At 36.7% G+C, this 26,750-nt stretch overlaps 1 protein-coding gene across 3 annotated transcripts; it reads left to right on the forward strand.

Annotated features, from left to right (window-relative positions):
* Positions 1–29: 29 nt before the first annotated feature.
* CPNE3 (copine 3) lies at positions 30–26,750 on the forward strand. Of its 3 annotated transcripts, none has more exons than XM_062490062.1 (17): positions 30–75; positions 2,823–2,882; positions 9,506–9,645; positions 10,302–10,481; positions 11,653–11,727; positions 12,178–12,249; positions 13,037–13,120; positions 14,666–14,755; positions 18,077–18,175; positions 19,143–19,229; positions 19,805–19,864; positions 20,826–20,959; positions 21,386–21,440; positions 21,536–21,587; positions 22,229–22,362; positions 24,398–24,634; positions 26,006–26,750. In XM_062490062.1, the coding sequence occupies exons 3-17, from the start codon at positions 9,514–9,516 to the stop codon at positions 26,114–26,116; spliced, it is 1,602 nt and encodes a 533-aa protein (XP_062346046.1). In that variant the 5' UTR covers positions 30–75; positions 2,823–2,882; positions 9,506–9,513; the 3' UTR covers positions 26,117–26,750. The 3 variants fall into 3 exon arrangements, with proteins under 3 accessions (XP_062346046.1, XP_062346065.1, XP_062346055.1); XM_062490071.1 differs by lacking the exon at positions 30–75 and adding an exon at positions 367–498; XM_062490081.1 differs by lacking the exon at positions 2,823–2,882 and having other exon boundaries at positions 44–75.

The raw sequence follows: 26,750 nt of genomic DNA on the forward strand, positions 1-26,750 counted from the left end.
CCGGGGCGGGCGGGGCCGTGTCCGGGTGCGCGGGTGTGGCCGCCGGGGTCGGGGTGCGGAGGCGCCGCGCTGCAGGTGAGGGCGGGGGCCGGCCGTGCCCCCGGGTGTGAGCTCTTGGCCCCTCTGCCTTGCGCGGGGGGAGCCGTGCGGTGCTAGGGCGGCAGACCAGGGCTCCGGGCGGCTGCTATCCCGGCCCTTCCTCGCGTGAAGCGTCTCCGCAGGTGCGGCCCCGCTTCCTGCGCCGGGACACGCAGCGCGCTGCCGGGGGCTGCTGCTGCGGGGATCGAGGAAGCGCCGCCCCATCCACCGTCCCGCAGGTAGTGAGTGGAGCTCGCTGAAGTTAAAGCTGTAGGCCTGAAGGTTTGAGTCGGTAGTGCCGATCTCCGTGGCGGAGTAAACGCCGCTCTGAGAAGCATCCTTGCCTCTGGGAGAGGAGGCTGTCGAGAGTCAGCGTCGTTCCTGAAAACCACATGCTGTTCTATCTGAGCTGCTAGTTGAGTGGGTGGTTGTTTTCTTCCTTCACTGTAGTTGCATAATGTATACAAGACAAACCTTAGATAATGTTCATGTTGTCATAACTTACCCTTCCACTAGGGAAAACTTCTAAAATGTGAAACCGCTTCACTTTTGCTTACGTACTTGTATCTTGAAAGTACATTAAGTATCCTGAAAGTGGCGTGTATTGCCCTGCTTCCAACACTTATATTTATTTATTATTTATTTATATTTTTATATGTTCCTGAAGGGTTATGTCTCTGAAGGTTCGAGTTAAAAATATTTTTGTGTTGGTTCAAAAAGTTTGTTTAGTAGAAGTAAGTACAACCAAAGTTAATTCCAGCCTTTTTTTTTTTTTTCAGTTGGAGCTTTAAATTTTAACTTTATGTATGTGTAATCACAGAGGAAAGATCTTTTGGGGTGCATGCAGAACACCAAAAAGCATTAGAGGAAAAAAAAATCAGGAAATATGTTCAAGGACTAAGAGACAGAGATCTTTTTGGTTATCTGTTGTGCTAGGAACAATGCAGTGTTTTTACAGCAGGTATGTTTGTTCGAAATGTCTTAACATTAATCTATACAGATTCATTATAGGTGATTGTTAGACTGTTAGTTTTGGTTCAGCTATCAAAAGCAAAAATCTATTTCTGCTAGGCTGAATAACTAAGATATTATTAAATGTAGTTTGCCAGAATTCCAGAATATTAAAATTGGTACCACAGTGTTTGTACAGCCTTCTTTTATGCCGAATGTTTCTCCAGAATTGAATGCTAAAGGGAAGCCATAGTGTTAGGGGTAGTAAAACTAAAATCTCAAATCTCAACTGTACACATATCTGAGATGGAATTTAATTTATTTCTTTTTTACCTTTATTTGATTTAGGAACAAATGCTGTCATTACATGGTTTCCTAAAGGAAATGCTTCAGGGAAAAAGTTAAGGAGCAAGATACTTTCTATTCCTTCCTGTTTATTTTCCTGTGAAAGTCACGATGCTCTTTGCACATAAGTAATATATGATCAACTTAGTATTTGTAGATAGTAGTTCCTGTTAAACCCAAGAAAATTACTTCTGTTCATAGATCAGTTAGGCAAAGATAGATACTGGCCCCTCCTAGTATGACATTTGAATGCATGGTATGGCTTGTGCAAGAAAGTAGGCAGGAAGTAGAATTGTGTTGTAGTTTTTTTTATAATCATAAAGGTCTTTTCCATCAAGTCTGATTCTGTTTGATTTTTTTGGTTTATCTTTAATATTGCTTTAGATGAGATGCTTTTGCCCAGACATTTTGAAAGGGCACTATTAAGTGTCTGAAAGATTTATGAATACAGGAATTTTAGGGCTTGGTTGCTGGATCCGAGGTTCTGTTTAAGGAGTAGTCTTTACTGATTTGCTTTAGTTGCTTTGTACTTTGTTCTCTGGTTGAAGGAAGGCTATATCCTGTAGATCCATTCCATCTTGTAGAGGGATCAAGTGCATTTTCGCTCAGTGCTTTGTCAAAAGCACACTTAGGAGGCGGCTGAATTAGTTCTAGTTGGGGCAGTTTGTTCAGAAGGGTTGTTATAAATTCCTCATGGCAGGTGATTAGCATATGTGCAATTAATCTGGAGGTTCCAGGAAGTAGCCTGATTGCTGTGTGCCTGTCTTCAGAGCCACTTGGGAGCCTGTGGATATGCAGAGCATGAATGATGCCTCCCAGGCACAGGGAATGCTGAGTGCAAGTAGCTGCTGTGATACAGAACTGAAGGGCAGCTGACTGGAGAGCTCTTGATTTGCATACAGGAAGGTTTGAAATATCTCTGGGCTACAGTAAAGTACAGTTTTGTGATTGTTGGTTTCAAAGTGTTGCTGTGCTGCTATTGTTTATACTGAGATATGCTGGACCACTGTGATTCTGCGGTCTGTCTATGATTCACTGATTTTTCTTAGTCATCCTTTAGCTGTATAAGGATGCACAGGTTTGTTAGAGCATAAACAACATTGGGAGCCACTGATTTTGATCTACTTACTCTAATCCACTATCACCTTATTGGAAAAAAAATAATAAATAGGACAAAACCAGTAATTGGGTCTTTGTTCTTAAAATCTTAAAGAAGTTTTTCTGCTGGACTTTTATAATATTTAGTATGTATTATTCTCTAACAAAAGCTCTGAGTTTCCATTGAGTAATCTTTACAGCGTTGCTGTCATGGACACATAAAATTGTTGGACAGGTTATTTATTTTAAGAGGAACTGTAGTTCCTCAGACCATATGCCTTCAAACCTCTTACTTTGATCCATGGGAATAACAATTCTCGGTTTTAATTTCCTTTCATTTCACATTTTAGTGCTTACTGTTGGTTGAAGCTTTAGACTTTTGCTGAGAGGCCTGGAGGCAGACCTCTGTGGTAAGTTACTCTAACTTATTTTTAAGATCTACTGTTTATAACAGTGAAGAGGCACAATGTCCTTTGAAACAGACTGTAAAAAGGATTAGTCTAAAGCATGTGTTCACCTGCATCTTGTTTCTGCAGTAAAGTATAGCGCAAGGTTTAGTGAGATGTGTTTTTCTTTCTTGTGAATAATGTTAATTATGTAATCAATCAGTCAGTGGCTCTACACACACAGAGAAATTGCAATGAAGAGCACACAGTTTAAGATACTACTCACATTGCATAGTTCATGGATTGTTTGACATGAAATAATTGGTATAAAGATACTCTGATAAAGCATATAAACGTATATGCAAGGAACACGTTTTCCTCTGGTTTGCTGCTGTATGCTTAAAATAATTGAATTTTGAAGTCAGGAGATCTGTATTTCTTAATTTTCTTGCTCAAGGCACAATATTGCCATTTATAGTTTAGTTCACTTGAATCAAAACATCACCCAAAATACTTTTGTGTGAGGAAGATGCTGGGAAGAACCAAGCATTAAAGATGTGCCTAACGAGCAAAGACAAGTATACAGAATTTAAAAAAAACAAACAAACAAATAGACAGCAGTAGGATATTTAGAAATAACTGCTTTGAAGTAATTTTGTGAACAGGTGTCATAGAAATCAAATGAATATTTTCTGGGCAGTGGATTTAAAAAAATAAACAAAATTGAATTTTAAACATGTTCTTTGGCAATGTAACTTAGTGATAGATTTTTATATACGGAAACAGCCTGTATGTAGTTGCCTGACTTGTTCTACCAGTGTGCTACCAATTCAATAGAGTATCATAAAGCTTGTGTAAATAGATGATTCATGTCCAGTACAGAAAACTATGCTTCCATTCTCATGCATGCATCTACCTCAGAGTTCTTAAATATTAGATTTTGTTTTTGATTAGCATAATCCCCATTAAAATGAGTGGTGTGATCATTAATGTTTTATCAGCCTAATCTTACTTGTTTAGTTCAGAATGCTCTTATTCCTTCTTGCATACTAAATAGTGAATATGAGAGTCATGGAGTCATTTAGGTTGGAAAAAATCTCCCAAGATCATCAAGTCCAACCTGTGACTTATCACTGTCTTGTGAACCAGACCACAGCACTAAGTGCCGCAATAAGATGCTTCTTGAACATCTCTGAGGGGGGTGACTCCACCACCTCACTGGGCACTCCATTCCAATGCTTATCAACACTTCCCATGAAGAAAGTCTGCCTGATGTCCAACCTGAACCTCTCCCCTGGTACAGCTTGAGGTTATGTCCTCTTGTCCTTGGGAGGAGGCCAACCCCCTCCTGGCTACAGCCTCATTCAGGGAGTTGTACAGAGAAATAAGGTCATGCCTGAGCCTCCTTTTCTCCAGGCTTAGCACCCCAAGCTCCCTCAGCCATTCAACATAGGACTCATTGTGTAGACCCTTCACCAGCTCTGTTGCCATTCTCTGTACATGTCCTTCCTGAATTGAGGGCCCAGAAGTGGACACAGGATTTGAGGTATGGCTTCACCAGTGCTGAGTGCAGTGGGACAATCGCAGCCCTTGTCATGCTGGCCATTCTTGTTTTGCTAAAAGCTAGGGATACCTTTGGGCTTCTTGGCCATCTGGACACATGCTGGTTCATGTTCAGCCAGCTTTTCACCAGCACTCCTGAGCCTTTTTCCACAGGGCAGATTTTCAGCCAGTCTTTCCCAAGCCTGTGATGCTGCATGGGGTTATTGTGACCCAAGTGCAGGATGAATTGGTCCAGCCTGACCCCTCTGCAGAGCCTTCCTACCCTCAAAGATTGAGCTGTCACTCAAGAAGTGATAGCTGTACCCATACTATTAGAAGAGAAATCTTACGGTTTTGTGTGGTTCTTCAAATACAGAATTACTCAAGCTGCTTCTGGTGCTTACCATGTCAGCACATCAGCTGAATGATTTTTCCAGCTGTGTTGCTTGTAAACAAACTGAAAAGAGGAGCCAGAATTTTTTTTTTTTTTTTTTTTTTTTTTTTCCGAATGCAGTGATGAAATGAGGTTGGGAAACAGTCTTAGTTTTTGTAACCTTGTATGAAATGTCTGTTTCCTATGAGGTGGTCTGTTGTTGCAAACTGAAGGGATATCTTGAGATCTAAAAATACCTATTTATATGCAGGTAGGCCAAGATCACTAGCAATTGTGTTGCTACCAGCCCTATCAGTGAGAGGAAGCATCCATTTGTCATAATTTCATTGTCAGCTTCTTGCAGCAGACATGGCATTGTCTGCCTTTTTCAGTTGGCACACTGCTGATATAAAATGCTTAAGTGTAGTATTCTGGCAAGATGATGAGCTGATCAGGAATAGAATTCATTTGCAAGCTTCTTGTGGCCTTTCTCTGTTCATTTGGGTGCTGAGATATCTAAAAAATACGGATTTTAGGTCTGTTTCCATTAGCACTTCACAGGAACTAGGAGATATTCGATGTCAGCAATAATTTTCATCAGAACAGGTTTGAAACTTGTGACTAAAGACACTGATGCCAAATCCACTTCATTAGTCTTTTTGTCTTTTAGGTGGGTATTTCTGCTTGTCAGACTGAATGCACCTGTAATTGGGAACATGTCATTGTAATGCTCTGCAAGGTTATCTGGGCAAGCCAATACTGTCCTCTGACAATGCAGCATGGAGAGGATTGCTACAGACTAGCAGTTCCCAACTGTGCCATTAGATCATTCTGATAATAGATCTGTTCCTTTCCAGGTAGAATGACTTGTTTGTGGTTTCTGTTGACTCAGTTGTTTGATGTGCACCACATATCTTCATTAGAATTGTCACTGGAATTCAAAGAACATTCTGATCTTTAAAACTGCAAGACAAGACTAGTCCTTGACTTAGATTTTGCTTTGATAATTACAGCTCAAGGAGAAAGACTTGTCATATTCTTAGTTGACCTAATCAAGCTCTTGAGCAGCCTAGATGTGGCAGAGGATCCCTTGTGACCGTAAATCATTGCAGTTCAAATGTACATTATATATGGTAATCTTCAGTCTTTTCAATTTTTTAAATCCGGATATATTTCTGCAATCATAAAAGCTATTTCAATAAAAAGGATGACTGAGCTATCACCTGCATGCATTCTGGTGTGCTTTGCCTCTCTTTATGGTAGCCTACATGGAGGGCAAGTTGATAGCTTAAGAAAAACAAAGGTTTTAATTAAATATGACCAATGTGGATCACAGCTACTTTAATAACACTAACTAATTAAATAAGTAAATCTCTTGTTATGTGTTGTAACTTACTGGCAGTTGAGGCTTATCCTACCACAGCCTGAACAATATAATCTGTCCATGTAAGGTTATTCCCGAATTCCAAGTGTATGCAAGTATTCAATTTCAAGTAATCTGGTCATGTATATAGAATATTTTACATTTGATTTGCTTACTAGATATGTTGTAGAATGGTATTTCAAGAGGGAATGCATTAGTGCAGCCATGATTTATTTTCACCATCCTGCAAAGACTGCAATTTGCCAGACCTCAAGTCCTCAAGAAGAGGTTGCTTGATTACCTGGCAGTGACTGATCCTTGAGGATGTTTATCATCTTTACCATTATCCACCTCTCAAGCTATTGGAAATTTTCAGATGACATGGGCTTTTAGAAGTGAAGAGAATTGGGTGGAGCTGGAGTAATGCTTCCATTCATGCATTTGGGATGACAAAGATTTGTGCAGGGTGGGCAGAGCTCCGGCAGGTCCTGCTGTTTGAAAGACTCCTCACTTCACACATGCGATGCCTACATGCCCTCTGCAAATTCTGTAAGGTGTGCAGTGTTGGAAAAAAAGTATCTCTTGTTATTTACTGTTTCACTACCTTAAATACTTATTTCGATTCGTAAGACATGACTTTTTCTTGCTAGTAAGTGTTTTACTGATTTTTAATGTTTATAATGTTACTGAAAATCAATATAACTATGTGCAGTAAAAGATAACATTCTTATGGAGAAACATTTTTGTTTTGAGTAAAATAGCAAAATTATTTCTTGAAATGTATTAATATTACAGACTTCTTCAACCTATTATGCAAATATAGATTCCTAATATTCTCATAACTTCTGAGAAAATGCCTTATATTGTTTTTCATCTTGCATTTTTCAAAACTGGAGAAGTTAAAGACTACAGGACCATCTTGTGGTTTGTGAAGTTTTGCTCTTTATGTTGATTTTGAGTGTCCTCCACTTAAGTAAATGCATGTTCTTGTTGCAAGTTGGCTTTTATCTAACAAGGACACAGTTGTTGCATCTTAAATGAGCCTTTGCATTTCATGGAAGGGAATCAGCCTTTTTATTCTTCCCTTCTCTATGCTAAAGGATGTAGTTTTGAGTGGCACTCTTTCTTAATCTCTTTTCCTGCATTAGATGCATAGTGGGAGAGTTGGTGACATGGAGGAGGAAAGGCAGTAATGGAATTGATATGTTCATGTGAGAAAGTACTTCAGATGTACAAGAAGTGTAAGAAGTGTACAAGAAGTACACACACAGACAAAAAGTGGAAAAACCTGACCATACTTTTAGGTTGACTGGATGCTATCCATTTTCCAGTGATTTTGGAAATATTACCTTAAAAAAAGAAATGGGTGCTTTCAAAGTGCTTAATAATGAGGAGTTTCAGACAAATTGAAGCAAGAAAATTTTGACTGGTTTGAAAATGCATCTCAAATCAAGTTTAAATTCTGTTGAGTTTCATGTGAACCCTTTCTACTTGGTGTTGCAGCATCAGGGAGAGCTAGAGCATCATTTTGTCAGCAGAAAGTTGTTTCTCTGGAAACTGTCATTAAGGAGTCATATACTGGTCTGCACTGGATGCTGTGGGAAAGGCACTGACTGTTAATGAGCTCGGTCTGGCAGCCAGGAAAACAATAGGGAATGGAAAATACCAGTATAAAAAGTGAACCAGGAAAAAAAGGGCAGACTGCTTTTAAGAGGTATGCTTTCTAAGCCTAAAAACCATTGGTTTAAAAACTATTTTACTACTTAGACCTTCACTCTTTTCCCCTCAAGGACAATTAATTAAACTTTATAAAGTCATGGGAACAAAAAGATACTCAAAGAAGAAATCACATTGAAGTGTTTGGGAGGTGCATGAAGATTTCTATGACTGACATGCTTCTTAAAATATGTGCATGGATGTTTGAGTGTTTCTTTTACAGATATGTACTCAGTTTCTGAAAGGTCCATCACTGAGATAGAAAAATGGAGATGGGACAACATGTGAATTATGCCCTAGTGGAGTACAAGAAGCCTCAAGAAAATTCCCTGAGACTCTACAATGTTCTCTTTCTCCTATTTTGAGCTTCTTCTTTGTCTTTTCCATGTTCTTTTCCCTTTTTGTCTCTAAAAAATGATTCATTTTCATGAAAAGTCTTAGGAATACAGTGAAAGGAAGGGAGCTGAGTTGGGTTAAGTATAGTTTCATATTCAAATATGAATGCATATGTTGCTAGTGAGCTGACCAGATAGAAGCAGATGCCTTTCCTTCTGCCTTGTTCTCTTTGGTGTCTCATGCACTTTGGATAAATTAATCCAGAGGGATACTTGGTCTAAACTGTGGGTTTTCTGGAGAGAAGACAAACCTGAAACTGAAGAGGCTTGGGAGCTTCCTAGGTAGTCTGCTTGTGGAAAGATTTGGAAGTTTTAGTCTCTGAGTCAAGGACGTTTGTACTGTAGAGGTTTACTTCCCCAAGAGTTGTTGGAAATTATCAACTCTATCCTTGAAGTGTGTAATTATGGAGTTTTTTTTAATATATATATAGCAAGTAATTTGGTGCTCAGACCTTCTTAGGCTTGCAAATACATGTTATGCCAGTGTGGGATTCATAACTGATAATCAAGTTGTTTCTGCAGGTTTGTAGTATCTGCTGGTTTTAGTGGACATTGTCCAGTGGACAGTGATGGACTTAAAGAGAAAATGTGAGGATGCTTTCAATTATTCTTTTTTTTTAAACTGGATCTTCAGAAAGAGCAGTTCCCCCCAATTCTTCAGTTATTACTTGACTTCAAAGTGTTTATCCTTAGTATTAAAATTTGTAGTTGTTTTTGTAGATTTAGTAAAGTAACATCACCTGTTACCTGCTTAAACAGCTTTTCCAATTCTGCCATGCGTATGGTTTCAGCATTTTGTTACAAAGGTTTGGTAGAGAAGTATGTAATATAATGTGTTTTCTTTATTTGTGGAGTTATTAATAATATCTACATTATAAGATACTGGCATTCAAATGGGCTTTTAGATTTCATTTAAAGCTTGTGAAGTTTTACTGTCAGCAATTCAAACCACTGTGCCTTCTTTGAGGTATATCCCATTTTTCATTTGGTTCCTCAAGCATTCTCAGAAACCTTACCTTGTTTTTTATGTGCAGATTTTGAAGTTACTTTTTGTACTTGTGTGGGAAACACAAGAATGTGACAGTAATAATGCTATACTGTTGGTACTTCATAAATTGAAAAATTTGCATTTGTTACCTCAGAGAATTATTTTTGATAAGCTAACACTTGTGATCAGTTGGAGAGTTAATGCATTGTGACAATCCTATTGTTTGCTTTTTAGTCCATTTTAATGATGATCTCTGTTGCTGCTTTCTAGTGTAACCAATGGCAGCACAGTGTGTGACAAAGGTGGAGCTGACTATTTCTTGCACCAATCTCTTGGATAAAGATGTTGGTTCCAAGTCAGACCCTCTGTGTGTGCTTCTCCAGAACTCAAGTGGTCAGCAGTGGTATGAGGTACAGCCTGATGCTTCTCACAAATCTGCTAAAAACACATTCTGCCTCGTTGGACCTTTTAAAATACTATAGCATATGGTTTCACTAAAATATTTTAATTTTGTACCAGCACTTTTGAACAGTTTTTGTTAGATTATATATCTAATAGTGTAGTGGGTTTAGATTTTTCTCTTACTTAAAATCCAAGCCGTGTCAGGTCACAACAAACAGTTACATAGGCAGCATACTACTAATAATTTGCTGTTAAATACTTGCAACTGTCTGATTTTTAGCCCTGTTCCCCATCCATGTGTGTACCAACAGAAGAAGCCTTCTATGTGCTTAAATGTGCTTTTATAAATACAGTACTCCAAAACTAGGGTCTTGTCCTGGATTTGACAATACAGGATTTTATGTTGGTCTTCCCTGTGCAGGAATAGGTCCCACCTTAGAGGGAGTGATGAAAAATAGGTCAAGTATTCCTAACTTAGAGCAGTGGATTTCGAAATTTATCTAATGTAATATTGCGTAATTTAACTTATATTTAATTAAAGGTTTATAGAAGATACTCCTTTGTTCTTTAAGAACTTTTGAATATATTTAATAATATGGTATTTGATTTGCTTGCTTGTTTAGTTTGTGAAATACTGGATAAAGTGGTATCTTTCTATTTTCAGGTTGATCGCACAGAAAGAGTTAAGAATTCCTTGAACCCAAGGTTTGCCAAGAAATTCTTAATTGATTATTATTTTGAGCTTGTTCAGAAACTTAAATTTGGAATATATGACATTGATAACAAAACCTATGATCTGAGTGATGATGACTTCTTAGGAGAATTAGAATGTACGCTGGGACAGGTAAGCTTGCAGATGATTTCCCTTAGAATTAAGTTACTGGAAATCATTAGTGACTTTTATTTTGAATTTATCACTATGTCCTTGTGTAGTTGGAGTTGAATAGGATGCCTTAAGTTGAATAGGGTGCCCTTCATTTATTTTTTCAAGCATCAGTTCACTGTATATACATTTTATTTGCAAAAGGTCTTGAGATGATGCCCTGAAAGGTGCTCTCGGATGCTGACTGTTGGATAGCTATCTAAAAGTAAGAGAACTATCAATGAGCATGAAGTTGTAGTAATTGCCTTTTATTTACTCTAATACTCAAATTCCTATTTTTATGCTCCCAAAAAAAAAAAAAGAGAATGAGTGTAGAACATGTGAGTAGTTCACAAGGGCTATGTTATCCTTGTAATCTGTTTTCCACTCAATGCAAACAATGATCCTAGTTCTGCCAGCTGTAGATTTACTGCTATTTCCCACTCATATTCTGCTACTGATGCTATCACAATGGGGCAGCTTCTTTTTTACTTATTATTTTGAATAGATCCTTCAAAGCCACTTCTCAGAAGAGCCATCTTGGAATTTTTCCTGCCCCGTGTCTATAGTATTTTTATTTTAAGTGCGTTATAAGGATAGAGGCATTGAAACTTAGTATCAATTAAAAATTAATCATTCATTCTTAAGGTAAAGAAGGACCTGTAGAATGAATAGACACACTTCTGAGGAAGCATTGCTTGAATAGGGTAAAATAAAAGCAGCTGGAAACTGTGCAGGCTGATGATTTTTATGAATGACAGACATTGTGTTTATAAATCTATTAGCTGAATCCATTTATGAAATATGCCTTGCATGCATTTTAAAGGTATGTATGGAGAACTTAACAATTGGAAATTGGAACCTAAGGTATTGTCTTTGTCCATGAATGTGTACATGTTGCTAAAGACATTTTAATTCTTATTATTCCAGAAGCTCTGCATGTTTTTATCTGCATATATATTTAAAAAATTTGAAGTGAATAAAATATTGCGTATTTATTTATAGAAAGTTATGGGAAGTAAATATAATGCTGTCATCTTCACAAAAAAGGAGAAATTGCTAAAATGGAAATACCTTGTTAACTCATTTAATTCCTTTGAAAATCTATTAAATTCTGTTAATAATGCTTGATACTCAAATTTTGTCTTGGCAGATAGTTTCTAGCAGGACTCTAACAAAACCGTTAGTACTTAAAAATGGCAAACCTGCTGGAAGAGGAAGCATTACGGTAAGACAATTAAGAAATAAATCTCTTGAGTTAATCCTTAATTGTTTTTGGGTTTTATTTTTAATTAGTGGCTTGAATGCAGTGAGTCTATTCTATAGTGCCGTAAAGCATACATTTTTGCTCCTCTAATCTATCTTTGTCATCCAGTGGCAGTCCACCTTCTGTATTAGAAGTCCCATTGCATGCACCATTACGGCATCCAGTGGCTGCTGTTTGAGGCATATCTTTGTCAGTGGCATCATTTGTGGTAGATTGATGGAATGGAATCCCAATGTCAAATCAAATTGTTTCTCTCCTTCTACCCCTGCTTTCCCCCCCCCCCATTTTTAATGCTTCATTTGTGAGAAAACATGGGGGCTTTTTTAATGGACCTGTCATAGGAATGATGTGAGTATGGGAGAACTCTGTAGTTCCTGAATAAAAACTTCAGTATTTTGTTTGCCTGCTTAGATTACAGCAGAAGAAGTAAAGGACAACAGGGTGGTTATATTTGAATTAGAAGCAAGGAAACTGGACAATAAGGTATTTAAGTGATTGCTGTTTCTTTGATAAAGTAGTAAAATTGAATTCTTGTCAAAGTATGAAACATTTGAGTATTTATTCTCAATTTTGCTTAAGAAATAAAATCTATTAAGATTTTATTTAGACTAAAAAGAAATTGAAGTAACATTGCTGCAGAGTAACTTAATTGACTATTTTGAAATTAATTGTAATGTATTTCTAAGTAAGATAAAAAATGTGTTTCAGAGGTAGTCTATGAGCAGCGTGTTCCCATTTAAATGCAAATCCTTACATTTTTTCATAAATGAAAACGAGTTTTGGTACATCCATTGGTTTCAATGGCTATGTAAATGGTTGCCCATTACCTCTCTGAAATAAATGGTGAAAAGTGTACCTGGTGTGTATGAATTTGTTATATTGAATATAGGGCTGGCTTTAGAGAGACTTTTAAAAATAAAATTAGAAAAATAATAGAAAAATGTTTTATGTTAAACTTTAGCTGTAATGATACTTTTTTCGAACTGGAGGAAATCCTTAGTTTTCTATCTATCTGTTGTAATTCTTACTGGTATAGATAAGTATTGAACTGTCAGGTATTTGATATGTGGACATTTTTCTCCTAAATTGAAGGACATTCCCTACTTTCTTTTCCTCTTTCGCAGGCAGTAATATAATCAGACTTGCATTTCATCATCTAAAGCTTTTGTTCCCTTAATTTAAATTTGTCAGTCTAAGTGTGTGTTAACTAGAATTTCATGGTGTTCTCACTACAGGCTGTTCTGAGGTAATTGCATTTATTTAAATACAGGATTTTTTTGGAAAGTCAGATCCTTATCTGGAATTCCACAAACAGACTGGAGATGGAAACTGGGTGATGGTTCACAGAACAGAGGTAGGATATTTTCAGTTAACAACAAAGAGGTTAAGGTTATTTAATTTCCAGTGTGTCACAGCACTAGAGATATAATGCCTTATGAAAAGAATTGGCTGGCCTGAAGTTGCCATGCAGACTAGTTAGAAATTGCATCATCTCTTCCACTGACTTCTCTGGGAAATCTGCTTTATTCTCTTTTTGCTCATTTTGATATACACCGTTCTATTTGGAAAGAAAACTTTTTTTTTTCTTTCAGCAATCTAGGAGAAAACAATTTTTTGGAAAAGAGCTGCATACTCACACAGGGACATTTGCTCAGTTCTGCCCAGTGGTGGGGTAGGGCTTGGGCATTCCTAACTCTGCTGTTCTTAGGAAAGTGTCACCTGGCTGTACCCTTTACTAATGAAAGTAATGATGCTGAATGCTTGCATAGAAATGGCAAACCTAGGAGAATGCAGAGTGAGGGAGAATGTGCTTCAGCAGCAGCCTTTCACCCAGGAGGAGGTATAGGGGTCCTGTGACAGCAACTGACAGGCTAAGAGTAATTTCAAAATGTCTCACTGCAGTGGCAGCTCAGGGCCCAGTTACAGCTGAGGTGCCGTGCCCATAGGAAGTGGTGACTGTACTCCTTTTGAATTATGGATATCGAAGAACTATTTGTCAGACTTGTTTCCCTCATGAGGTGGTTCTTCTGCTTGAGATGCATCTTTTCTAGGATGATTTCAGTCATCAACTTCATTAATAGAGTCAGAATTTTTTGTTTCAGCCTAGAAACGTCTGGTGGATTGCAGGTTCGAAAAACCTCTTTTTTAACTACTGTTTTTATTAATTTCATTTTCAAGGGAGATTTCTTTCTCAGGACTCCTACAGTGTTGGAAGTATTACTATTGTTAGGTGTTATTAATTCAGTAGTGCGTGTTATGTGTGGTTTCTTGTACTATTGTAAGATCGTTATTTGGTGTATTTGGTGTATATATAGGATAACAGTTGACAAATTTTGAAGATCTTTCAGTATTTCTTGTAAATAACACGTTAGCGTTCAGCTTGAGAGGCCTTTTATCCTCATGCACTGTTTTTACTTCACTACACTGTGAACTTCTTGAGGGCATATTTCCATAAATGACATTTCAGAATAAGTAATACATGGGAGTGAATTGTAATCTCTGGAGCACTAATGTGTTCAGAAATTCCAGTGTAATATTTTTCCACACATTTTTGGTAACTCATGCCTTTATTTGTGTGTGTATGTTTGTATGTGTGCTTATTAAAAGAAAACAACCAGTATCTTATTTATGTAATGATAAATTTGGTTTTTTTGCAGTGCAGTAGCTGAAGGATATAATAGGTGACAGTGAAGTATAGCAAAATCTGGAGCTGAAAGAGACAATCTCTTTTTGAACAACAGCATGTTGAATAGTTTGATTTATATCCTATGTATCCTATAGTATTTGGAGTGCATTAGCTGCATCGCACACAAAAATCATGGCATGGAGGTATGACCCATTATAATGACTACTTTCTGCCATTGTGAACAATGGTGTTCTGCCTTTTTCTTGTCAACAGGTTATTAAAAACAACCTGAATCCTGTTTGGAGGCCCTTTAAAATCTCTCTCAATTCTCTGTGTTACAGTGACATGGATAAGTCAATCAAGGTAATGCTTATTAAATGTGTGTATAAATTAATGCATTAAAAGTTAAAATATGTAACAAGGGAAGATGTGTTATTCTAGTTACTGCAGGTTTTTTGTTTCAAATTTAGTGAAAGTATTAGGTTTCTTATTTGAAAGGCACAGATACACATGCATGTTTTAGGGAGAAAAAAGGAAAGTACTGCATGTTTGGGATACATAGTGTGGTAGAAGCTGGTCTTTGAAAGTCTGGAACACCAGCAAAACACAATTATCATTGAAGTGTCCAGTGCAGTTTCTTATTTTGTTTGTACAGTTTTAGCATGGCATCAGCCAATAATGGTGGTGTTAAAGATAATGTACAATGAAAGAAACATGTTAAAGGGCTAGAAGGTGCTTTGTTCTGTGTGATGGATCTTGTAATGCTTTGTTACTCGTGCAACAGATAACGTTAATGAAATTTTTAACCTACTGCCCGATAAACTAAAGTACATTTAATATGCTAGCTAATAGATGTGGGTCAAATTCAGCTTGTGAATACCAGTTTTAGCAACTTTTTCTCTTCATTTAAAACTGAATTTTCTGTCAGAAAGTTAACCAAACCTAGTAGTGATAGTGTAGTGGTAGTTCTACCAGGACTTGAATATTTTCTATTTTCTAATTTTATTTTGAATAAATTGTATTTAACTTCTGAGTATTTTTCTTCAGGAATTCCCTTTAGGAGTGGAACTGAAGTTAAACAGCCAATCAAAATGCCATTTATAAGCTATTATGATCATGTTAGAAATCTGGTATTTCAGCATTTGAAAAAGAAACCTGAAAACCTGAATGCAGAAAACTGCTATATTGGATGATGTTCCTCTGGGAAGGAAAACTTAGAACATGATTTGCATGTAATGGGTATTATATGACTTGAGGCAGTCCTGGAAAGTTCTTAACAGCCCCAGGGTGTTACCAGCACCTGGATGGATTTAAATACATATTTATAGAGGAGACTAATTACCAACTTTACAAGCCCAGAACCTTCTTCCCTTACTGCTTCTATGTTGTGTCCATCTCATTCCTTTTTGCTTCTCTTTTCCCCAAAACAGCTGTGACAGCTCTTTTATCTCCACGTACTATAAATTTATTTCTCCTTTTCAGTAAACAGCCATACTAAAGCTGTAGACCACTTATCTAAATGTATCTATGGAGAGTTATTCTCAGCTCTATCATCATTTTAATAAAAATGATGATATCTTACCTCAGAAGTGTAGGTTTATATCCAGAGGAAATAGACTTTACTTAGAATAGTTATAGACTTGCAGACAGGCAGTTTGATTATGCTATTACTTAGAAATGCAGGACCTATCACTTCAAACATTAAAATGTGGGCAGAATTGTATTATGGAATGTTATTGAAGGATTAAACAATGCCTTTAACACTTTTATATGCACACACTTGCATGTGTAATGGGCTGTTTGTCATAGTAAGTAACCAGAAATTTTTCTATGAGTGGCTTTTCACTTCTTTAATGGCTTAGTTTGTGTATGCCCAGCAGTGCACAAACCAAGTTGAACCTTTATCTTCTGGATTCATGGTTATGTTCCATGTGAGTGTGTTTGCAGTCAGTGAAGTTTTTTTGTGTCACAAATGTGAGCCTTTCATCTGGAGCAGGCATGCCTAGTTCTGCTGGGAAAAATATGTTAAATCACATTGTTCCCTACTGCTATTGCATGTCCAGGAGGGCATTTATGGAATAAAAGGAAATGGTTCTCTCTTGTAGGGAATAAATATTAGAAATCATCTTAAATGGGTCAAAGATGTCAAGCAAGACAAATTTTGATTTCTTTGAAATAAAAAGAAATTCATCTACTAACTGTGCTAACAGGTTATCAGAACAATTGGGGGGTCAGGAAATAGTGTTCAGTTTTAAATTTCAGCTACTGAAGCACTTGGCTGAGTATTTGATTTACATAATTTATGGTATTCAGAAGAGTTTACATAGCATCTGCCATGAACATTAAATGGTCTCTTGGTTCTTTGGCTGCTTGCATGACTTGAGGTGCTGTTCAGTGCACGTGCATGCATTTTTTTTATTTAATAGTGAATTTAAAATGTTGTAGTAGTGCAAACTGCAAAATAGAGGCATGTTCTGTGCAGTAGAATTCCCAATCTGCACATCATGTTTTGTACTTCAACATTCCTGTTTGTTTTCAGAAGCCTAGTTTCTTTCAGAAGCTCAAGTGTCTGTTAAAGTTGTTTGGTTTGTTTTTTTTATTTCTAACTGAAATGCTCAAGTAATCAGATAAATTGATTCTTGAATATAAGGTACAGTATTTTCAGACTTGAAAGATGGACATGCAATAGCTGTTCAGTTTAAGCCATACATACTTGGAACATTTTTCTTGAAGCTTGCATTTTGATTCCAAGTAATGTGGGATACCTACTTGACAGTTAATTTATTATTGTTTCTATTTATCATCATAATTATTATATTATTTTAATATGTTTTTATGTGATTTGATTGTTAGCTATCTTGTCTGTGTTGCTGAATTGAAATAAAATATCAGAAGTGGATGAAATTCACATAAGCTTTTGCAGATAAATAACTACCTTTGTATATAATAAAGGAGTTTTGTCATGTTTTGAAAAAGAAAAAAAAAGTGTTTTTCACTCCTGCCTTCTTGGGTAGATTGGGCTGTTAAAAGGGTGCATTGATTAAATAATTAAGCTTATCTTTAAACTCTCACTATAGGAAAAGTGATTTTTTAGTTGACATTCTGATCCATGAAGTGTAGATCATAGTTGAACAGATCCACTGTTTAAATTTGCTAATCTTACAAAACAAAATTTCAAATATTGTTCTAGCTTTAGGGGTGAGCCTTCATATGCTTATAAATTCTGTGGTATTTTGAGGATTAATGAAGTAGTATAAAAGTGTTGCTAAAACTCTTGTGATTGCTCACATAACTGATTTACTAAATTTTTAGCTGGATGCTCAAATAAATGATGAATGTAAAAACCCTACATTGTTTTCTTACTCTTCCCAACACCCCATCACTCTCAAAACATAGTTCAATATAATTGGTGTTACTAGCTCATGTAAGACCTGACACTACTTAGTATTCTTGTCTCTTCTTCACTTGAGTGGAAGATTAGATTCAAAACTGAGTGTATTGGCTTCTACCCAATCTTAATCTGTTTTAAGTGCAGCCCTATGTTGTTCTAAGATTTCAGTGTGAGAAACTCTGTGATATAAAAGATACAGGAATATTTGTGGTGTTCAGGTTTGCTGTTTGCAGAGTATTTTGTTTTTTGTAGGGCCATGTCTGTTACTAACACTAAGTAATGCTGCCTTTTAGGTTGAGTGCTATGACTATGATAGTGATGGGTCTCATGATCTCATAGGAAGTTTTCAAACGACCATGTCAAAACTGAAGGAAGCATCTCGGTCATCACCTGTAAGTGTTACACAGTCTAAGCTGCCTGTGTGTTCTTGATGAGCTGTTTCACTCATACTGAAGCAAAACCTAGGTCACCTGGCCTCAGGTGACCTCCAAGTTGTGTTAGGCTACAACTTGACATTGCTATTGAGGCTGAAACAGCATTTACATTTTATGTCCATTTTCTTAGGATTCATGTCTTGGTTGCAGTCTTTATTACTATGTATATAAATGGTCCACCATCAGCACAAAAGAAATTCACTAATCATAAAAATACAGAAATGAAAAACCCCTGGATTGTCAAAAGACAGACTGCAGCACAAATTTAACTACAGTTAAAAGACCAAGGCTTGTATTTTTTCAGGTACTAGTTAATCCTTCATTTTAAAATGTGGCTCTTATGAACTATTTTGTGTACTTCAGTGAGTATGAGAAGAATTAGTATTTATTCCACTGTACAAAAATGCAGCTATGTTACATTAGGTGGCTTTTCACTAAAGTGGTATTACCTTCCTGATCTTATGAACTCTTAAAAATTTCCAAACCTTTTAATAGTGCATGCTCGTACTTTTCTAGTGATTTGAGTGCTGTATTTGTACTAAATAATAAAAATAATAATAATTGAAGCCACAACTTCTGGAAACACTGTTTGAATTTGTTTGAATTGTGATGTTTTTACCAAAAACGAAAGTTGTTAGCAGAATCCTCAGAGGGAGAATGGTACAGAATTTCTTGCTTTGTTTGAAGTGCAGTTGTCAAAACAAATATATTTGTAGCCCTTGGGTAAGAGAGGATTTCTGTCTTGAGAATGTAGGGCTTTTTCTTTCTGACATTGGGTAGGCTGAGTTTAATTTTGCTGGATTATGAAATGAACTGCATTTTTAGTATAACCTCAGAGTATCAGTTCTGAAAAAAAAAGGAATATTAAACTTGTTGCATAAATGATGTTATAGTATTTTTGTTGGATTTATTTGCATTTATGCAGGTTGAGTTTGAGTGCATCAATGAGAAGAAAAGACAGAAGAAAAAGAACTATAAAAACTCTGGCATTGTGAGCGTTAAGCATTGTGAGGTTGGTAATATATTCTGGTATGATTCTGGTTTTAAGTGTTCACACATAACTCTCATTTCATATATCTTCATCTTCAAACTGTAAGAAACATTAAAATGTCTGAAAGTTTCAGACATAGTAAATATACAAGGGACTCTGATTCATATATAAAAAGACAAATTGAGAGCTGAATCACATACCTGTCATCCCCTGTCCCTTTACTTTCTCGTGATGGGAAAGGTTGCTTACCAGTTTATAAAGTCATTCCGGAAACACTGCATTTCCCAACTCATGGTTTTATGGCAAAGTAAAATTGTGTAACTGTCATAATGTGTTATTTTATAAATTAAAGTCCTTTTGGAGCTGCTTTGGTGTCTGTCTGTAGTTTTGTTAAAGGCCTGATTCTGATGCACTGAGTGTATGGTGGCATATGTTGCAAATATCCTCATTGCAGTGGGTGGGTGGAATAGCTAAAGGGCAAAACAAGTGCTTTTCATGGGTAAAGGCAGTGAATCTGGAACCCGAGAAGTTTCTACAATAATGTTAGCTGGGTTTTTCCCATTGAAAAAACCAAAATTTCTATCTTCTCTTTTTAGATCATTGTAGAATGCACATTCCTTGATTACATCATGGGTGGATGTCAGCTGAATTTCACCGTAAGTTAAATCATTCATATGAATGCTTGTTGAGTTTTGGAACAAATTTAAGCATAGAGTTGATTGGCAGTGCGCTTTATTTGATTATTTTAGTTTTTTTTCTTGTTTACTTCTTTTTTATTCTGTAGCATGGAGCATGAAGCTATTTTGCCACAGCACTTCTATTCGGTTTAGAAAAAAAAAAGATAGTCTTTATTCTTGACAAAAGGTTCTGAACCTCTGGTTATGTTCATTAGGAACTAGCTAAGTTATGTGGATGGAGGCCAAAAGCAGCATGCAGAGGTTATCATATGGGTTAGAACGCCTAAGTTATGTAATTTGTGAACCAAATGCAGCACGAATAACAGTAAGATATCTTCACCTTAGTAACATGCTTCATTACTAAGGCGAAGAAGACCTCCTGAAGTCAGAGAAAGAACTGTCTAGGCTTCTGTGGAGCCTGGATAGTTGTACTTCTGAGAAGAAAGGTGTGTGTGGCCAGATACAGAATGAAGTTAATTTGCCAGATTTTGAAGAGCTGCTGTGAATAGTAACTGGAAGTAAACACAGCGAAAACCTGACAGCATGCCCAGTGAAGCTGTAGATGCCCCATCTCTGGAAGTGTTCAAGGCCAAGTTGGATGGGGCTTTGAGGAACCTGGTCTTGTGAAAGCTATCCTTGCACATGGCAGGGAGGTTGGAACTGGGTGATCTTTAAGGCCTCTTCCAAGCCAAATCATTCTGTGATTCAGATGAAGGTAATTTCAGCTCTTCTGGAGAGATGCAGAGCTTTTGAGAGTTTTGTAGTTGCATTGTTTTAAGAGTGTTGATATTCCAAGAAACCTGCATCCAAGTGCTGTACCTCTTAGATTTGTAGATGTCCTGTTTACTACTCTTTCATGGTTTTCACTTTGGCTTAGCCAGAGATAAGAAGCACAATTTAACGTTTAAGAGTAATCAGATATAAATACTGCATTTGACAGGTGGGGATAGATTTTACAGGCTCCAATGGAGACCCTCGCTCTCCAGACTCTCTGCATTACCTCAGCCCTAATGGAGTTAATGAATACCTAACAGCTATTTGGTCTGTCGGGATGGTCATTCAGGATTATGATACGTAAGTGTTCAACTTTCATTGAGATAATTTATTTTAGATATGTATAGACTTTTGTGGTAGTTTTATAAACCGGTGTTGAAGATGCCTGCAGATACACTGGAATGAGACTTCGGAGCTAAGTTATAGAATTAAAACACCAGCATATAATTTGAAGTGTAAGCTTGTGTTTACTGTGTACAAGCAGGGCTTTTTATATGTTATGAAAAGAGCAGTACTGATTTAAATAAATGCTTGCATTCTTGCCACTTTGGTGTTAAAGACTGGTTTTGGCCCTAGAAACAAATACAATGGGGAACTTCCATTTAATTTTGCCTCTGAAATAGCATTTTTAGTGATGAAAAGCAGCACTGATAACTAAACTTACTGAACTATGGCAGCTTTTAATGGAAGGCACTGACTTTGTTTTCTTTAAAATTGCTTCTTTAGAGATAAGATGTTTCCAGCCTTTGGATTTGGTGCACAAATTCCTCCATCCTTTCAGGTAATGGAATGTGTAAATGTACTACCCAGGACAGCTGAAAGCACTTACTTCAGGAGGTATCTGAAGTTCTGGCTATGTCTTCTGTGTCTTCACAGGTATCTCATGAGTTCCCTATAAATTTTAACCCGTCAAACCCATTCTGTAATGGTAAGTCTGAGAAAGTAACATCAGACCTAGATAGTAAAATGCCTAAGTTGAATGCATAAAGACACTTGAAAAGTGAACTGAAGCATTTTGTTCTAATTAAATAATTAGTTTAGTCCTGTAGCAGAAAAGAATTTTACAGCCAGTTTCTTACTTAGGAGAAATAGCATTGCATGTGTCTTCTGTAATGATTTGTGAAAGAAGTGATTTAAACAGCCAGAGCACAGGGCTGGGAACAATTCTCTTGTGTTGTCAAACCACTTTATTCTACATTGCTACTTCTGTGGAATTGTCTGGTTTGAGTATGGTGCTGCTAATGCTTGTTCATTGTGGCCTCTCTGATCAGACTACCAACCACCACAAGCAGCCAGGTGAAGAGAACTGCTGTAGTTCAGTTTCACACCCTTGAGCATAGAGTATTTGGCCTTTCTGTTCACACTAGGGAAGTCATGTTATGTGTGTGCCTTGAGCATTGGTCAAACTGAAAACTTCAATTGCTCATGAATAATTTTTTTTTTCCTGCCGTGGTTAGTTTTAAATCTTTGCATCATCAAGTAACTGATTTATACAGCTTTAGGACAATCAGGTGCTTTAAAATATCCTAATTCTAATACAAAATAAAAAAAAATTTCTTTCTTCTCTAGGGATCCAAGGCATTGTTGATGCATATCGAGCCTGTCTTCCTCAAGTGAAGTTATATGGACCAACAAATTTTTCTCCAATTATAAATCATGTGGCAAGATTTGCTGCTGCAGCTACTCAACAGCAAACAGCATCTGTAAGTTCTTTATGGTACTCTCTGTTTTTCTTACTTTTCCTTCTTGTTTATAAATACTTTTTTTTCTCTTTTAAATTTATAAGTTTATTCATTTGAAAGTTGGCCTTTTACCTTGTGAATAAATGTTACCCTTAAAACAATAGAAAAACTAGTTGTTTGCATATTGTAGATAGCAGTCCTCTTCATCAGTTAACTAAACAAACTCCTCAGATTTGGAATAGAAACTTACAAGTATACAACACCTTAATGGTATCTTCTGTTTAAAGCTCTTGCAGTACTATACAGTTACTGAAGTCTTAATTTAGGCCATAATATCTGAGAGAGTGATTTGACCTCATCTGAGAAAAGTCTAGATCTGGTTTTACATCAGATAGCTGGGTGAGGGGATTAACTAAGGTAGTGAAGAAGTGAATGGTGCAGCACCTGACACCTAGGTACCAACACAGATAATTAACTGTACCATAAAGATTTAGGTGCTGTATGGGCTGTGCTCTCCTCCATATTAAAATTTTATATGTGAGTTGTTGACCATATTAAAAACAGAAATTCTGAAGACCAAGTCTTGAGTACTGAGTCATGTTGATAATGCATGGAAGTTCAAAAAACCCTGTATTACTGATGACAGCAAATACTGGTGTATTTGATGTTATGTAAAATCAGAAAATAAATTTAGTTATTTTTGCATGTAAAATTATCTGTAGAAATCAGTTTGTAAAAGAGCTATGTATTTTCATATCCCATGAGGCTGGTAAGGTTTGCCTTGGTAGTCTTTCACTAGTAGTTGTAAAAAAAAATATATATATGTATGTATATGTATACATGTCAAGATCTTAGGAAAGGAGAAAGCCTCTTTTTGGTTTTGTTTTTGTTTGTTTTTTTTCAAATTTATTTCATGTAGTATGCCTAGCAAGACATTTATTTTTCCTGCCTGAAAGGATGTATTGAAGACAATTTGCTACCTTGACGTTTAATACATATCATAGTCATTTTGGATTGGCTTTTGATTCTGATGATGGTTTTTTTTCCAGTGTGGAGGAAGTGTGAGAAGAGAGAAATAAATCCATGTGATGTGCTATCCTGCTGTAGTTGCTTATAGCTTTCTGTGGTCATAACTGCTTTATAGATACTCTTGCTGGAATGAGGGAATAGACTAGCACAAAGCAGGGAGAGAAGGTGATTATATATAAACAGGCAAGATAAGGGAAGAACAATTATTTGGAGGCAGATAAAAGCAGATGGGAAGAAAAATAGTGAAGAGAGAATTCTCTTCTAAGAATACTGGGAGTATATTTGGGACTTGAATTTATGCTATTCAGTAATCATCTGAAATGAAGTGAGGGAAGACTGGAAATTCAAAAAGCATTTGATAATTTCCAGTTTTGGTAGTTGTAGCTCATTTTTGGTGCTCCAATCCAGAACAGAAGCTTAGAAGCCCCAGAAGAATAGTGGAAGCAACTCAGGTTGTACATAATTAAATTACTGATCTACTACAAAGTAGTCTCAGGCACCTTGGTAATTAACTTCATGAAGCAGCTAGAAAACATGATTAATGGAATTTGAAAATGGCTATCTGTTTCAACACTAAAAGGTGTGATTTAGGATTTTCCAGATACAATGAATGAAGTAAAGAGTAGTATTTCGTAAAGGTATTTAGACCAGAAAGGAAACAAATACAAGTTTCAAAGGTATTACCTTTCCAAAACCTCAGTAATCTGCCTTCTATCCCAGAACAAATAATGGAAAAATAGGTTATCTCTTGGTTTGCCTGGGGATTTTGGAGGAAAGAAGAGTGATACCATTAGGATGGTGGCTGTTTATAGATTACTTCTTTGAAAAGATAGTTGTCCTTATGCACTTCTTCAGACTGCACAGATGAAATCTGACTACAAATTAGATATTTGATTGTAAAATTCAGTGAGCACACTGAACATGCCAAAATGACAACACTATGTAGTCTTTGTGGTTTTTTTCTAAGTGTACATGCCTAAATGTTTGCTATTTCTTTGTCACAACATGGTGTTTATTGACTTGACAGCAATACTTTATACTTCTGATCATAACGGATGGTGTGATAACAGACCTTGACCAAACTCGAACTGCCATAGTTAATGCTTCGAAATTGCCCATGTCCATTATCATTGTTGGTGTTGGAGGAGCAGACTTCGATGCCATGGAGTTTCTTGATGGTGACGATGGAGTTCTTAGGTCCTCATCAGGAGAACCAGCTGTCAGAGACATTGTCCAATTTGTGCCCTTCAGAAAGTTCCAAAATGTAAGTAATCTTACTGATACGCTTCATAAATGCTGTAGAGGTATGCTGGGCTTGCTAGGATGTCCTACATCTAGTCCTAAGCTTTTGTGGTGTATCCCATATGTACTCTAAGACAAGTCTTTATCAAATGCTAAATAAAAACGTCAAATCCCTCACTTCCTAGTTCCAGCAGTGCATCTCTGGCTAGTTGCTGCTTCAACTGAATGACCTTTGTAAAACTCGATTAAACAAATTGATGTTTTTTTTTTATTATTTGTGAGGAAAAACTTACTATGACTTTTTTCTTATGGTAATGTTTCTGTTTATTGTGGATACCCATTTATGAATGTGGATTAGTCTCACAATTTAGTGCAGTATTAAAATTCAAGGCTAAGTCATAATCAGGGAGGTCAAAATCAGTAGAAACTCTGTGGCCACAGTAGTGGTGGTAGTTTTCATTTTCACAGAAGTAAATACAAAAAAAAAACGTGGTGAAGGAATAAAGTCTTGTTATATTTTTATTTCTGTAAAACCCAATAAAGTATGTGTAGGCTAGTAGAAGTCAACTTTTAAGAGTCATAATGTTGGAAAAAGTTGACTGAAATAAAAACCACCAGAATTTCCTCAGGATGGATAAATATGATCACTGTTTTTATTTCCATCCTAATATATTCTAACTTTGTTTCATGTCTTAGTATTAGCTTGTTAATAATATTCCTTACAACTTCTTTTGCTTTTATATTTTTACTTTTGATACAAATTCTTTGTTTAATCTCAGAGTAGCTCAGGCAAACTGAAATGAGAGAGCAAAATCAATACAGAATATGCTTATCAAGTAATGCACTTGGATGTAGATTAACTAGAGTCAATGCTCAGTATAACACTATATATTCAAATGCTTTCAGTTTCTAGAAAAAGATTTTTTTTTCTCTTATGGTTACTTAAGATTACTGTTTTTTACAGTAAAAACAGTATCTGCAGAAGAGCTACTCCATATAAATAGTTACTGTGGATGAGACTTGGTTCAAAAGGTTGTGGATGATTTAGACAAGTCCCTGGAGGGTCATCTTAAGTCAGTAGTGGAAGTAGTATGTGGTGAAGTCTTCATATCTGAGCTTTGTATTTCATGTGACAAAAGGTATCTTCAGACGTAGCAGCCCTTTGTACACTCGTGCCACTGAAGTAACAGGAACTAAGACAGCCATCTCATTCATGGTAGCAGGAGTGAGAAGGTAAAGCTGACAGGAAGCTTCCATCTGTCTGTCATACAAGGGCATTGTGTAAAGTCTGCTATGAAGTGTCAGACTTTTGGTTGGCGTTCTAGAGGAGGTGCTTATTACTTGCCTTAGAATCTTTGGTGGAAACTGAAACTTGGTGTTCTTTTTTTATAAGTCTCCCAAAGAAGCTCTGGCTCAGTGTGTCCTGGCAGAAGTCCCTCAGCAAGTGGTGAACTACTTCAGCACCTACAAACTTCAGCCTCCTAAGAATCCTGCTGCAAAATGAATGGGCAGAGCAGAGGAGAGACGTTGTGCTTGCTTTACTTGCTCTATCTACAGACTTTGGTTCTCAAAATACTTCTGTAAACATATACGCATGCCTCTTTATCATAATGTCTGTCAGCTTTTGCCTCCAGATCACTTTGCCAAGTGTGCCTTTTAAGGGCCAAAACTGTCATGGTATTTAGATTTGATGTTGATTTGAGAGATGGTATTTACATGGATGCATTTGATTTTGAGAAGAAACTCTTTTTCTATTAAGCCACCATAACAAAGTTTTGACACAGGTGTTTCATATTCAGATAAGTGCCACAGAGTATAAAGGCCCTCCTTGTACAGCTGCTTCTTGTTTGCCACTTCAGTGCCTTTGGGCAATGCCTGGGATTCAGGGCTGTGGGAACATAAGCCAAAGAAGACATTAAAATATATATTTTCTTTTATAGTGTGCCTTCTCTTAAGGTTGTGTGGGAATAACTAGGGTGAATCAAGGTAAACCTCTAGCATCTCAGAATACTTCTGGCCTTTGAAGCTACTACTATAAGGGCTGTAAGATGTGTTCCAATGTGCAGGGTACTGGAAAATGGAAATTCCAGATTTATTTTGGTAGGGATTTTGTTTTGTGGTTACCCCCCCCCCCCCCC

The sequence above is a fragment of the Cinclus cinclus genome, chromosome 1 (genome assembly GCF_963662255.1).
Source record: "Cinclus cinclus chromosome 1, bCinCin1.1, whole genome shotgun sequence".
In the NCBI taxonomy this organism is placed as follows: Eukaryota; Metazoa; Chordata; class Aves; order Passeriformes; family Cinclidae; genus Cinclus; species Cinclus cinclus.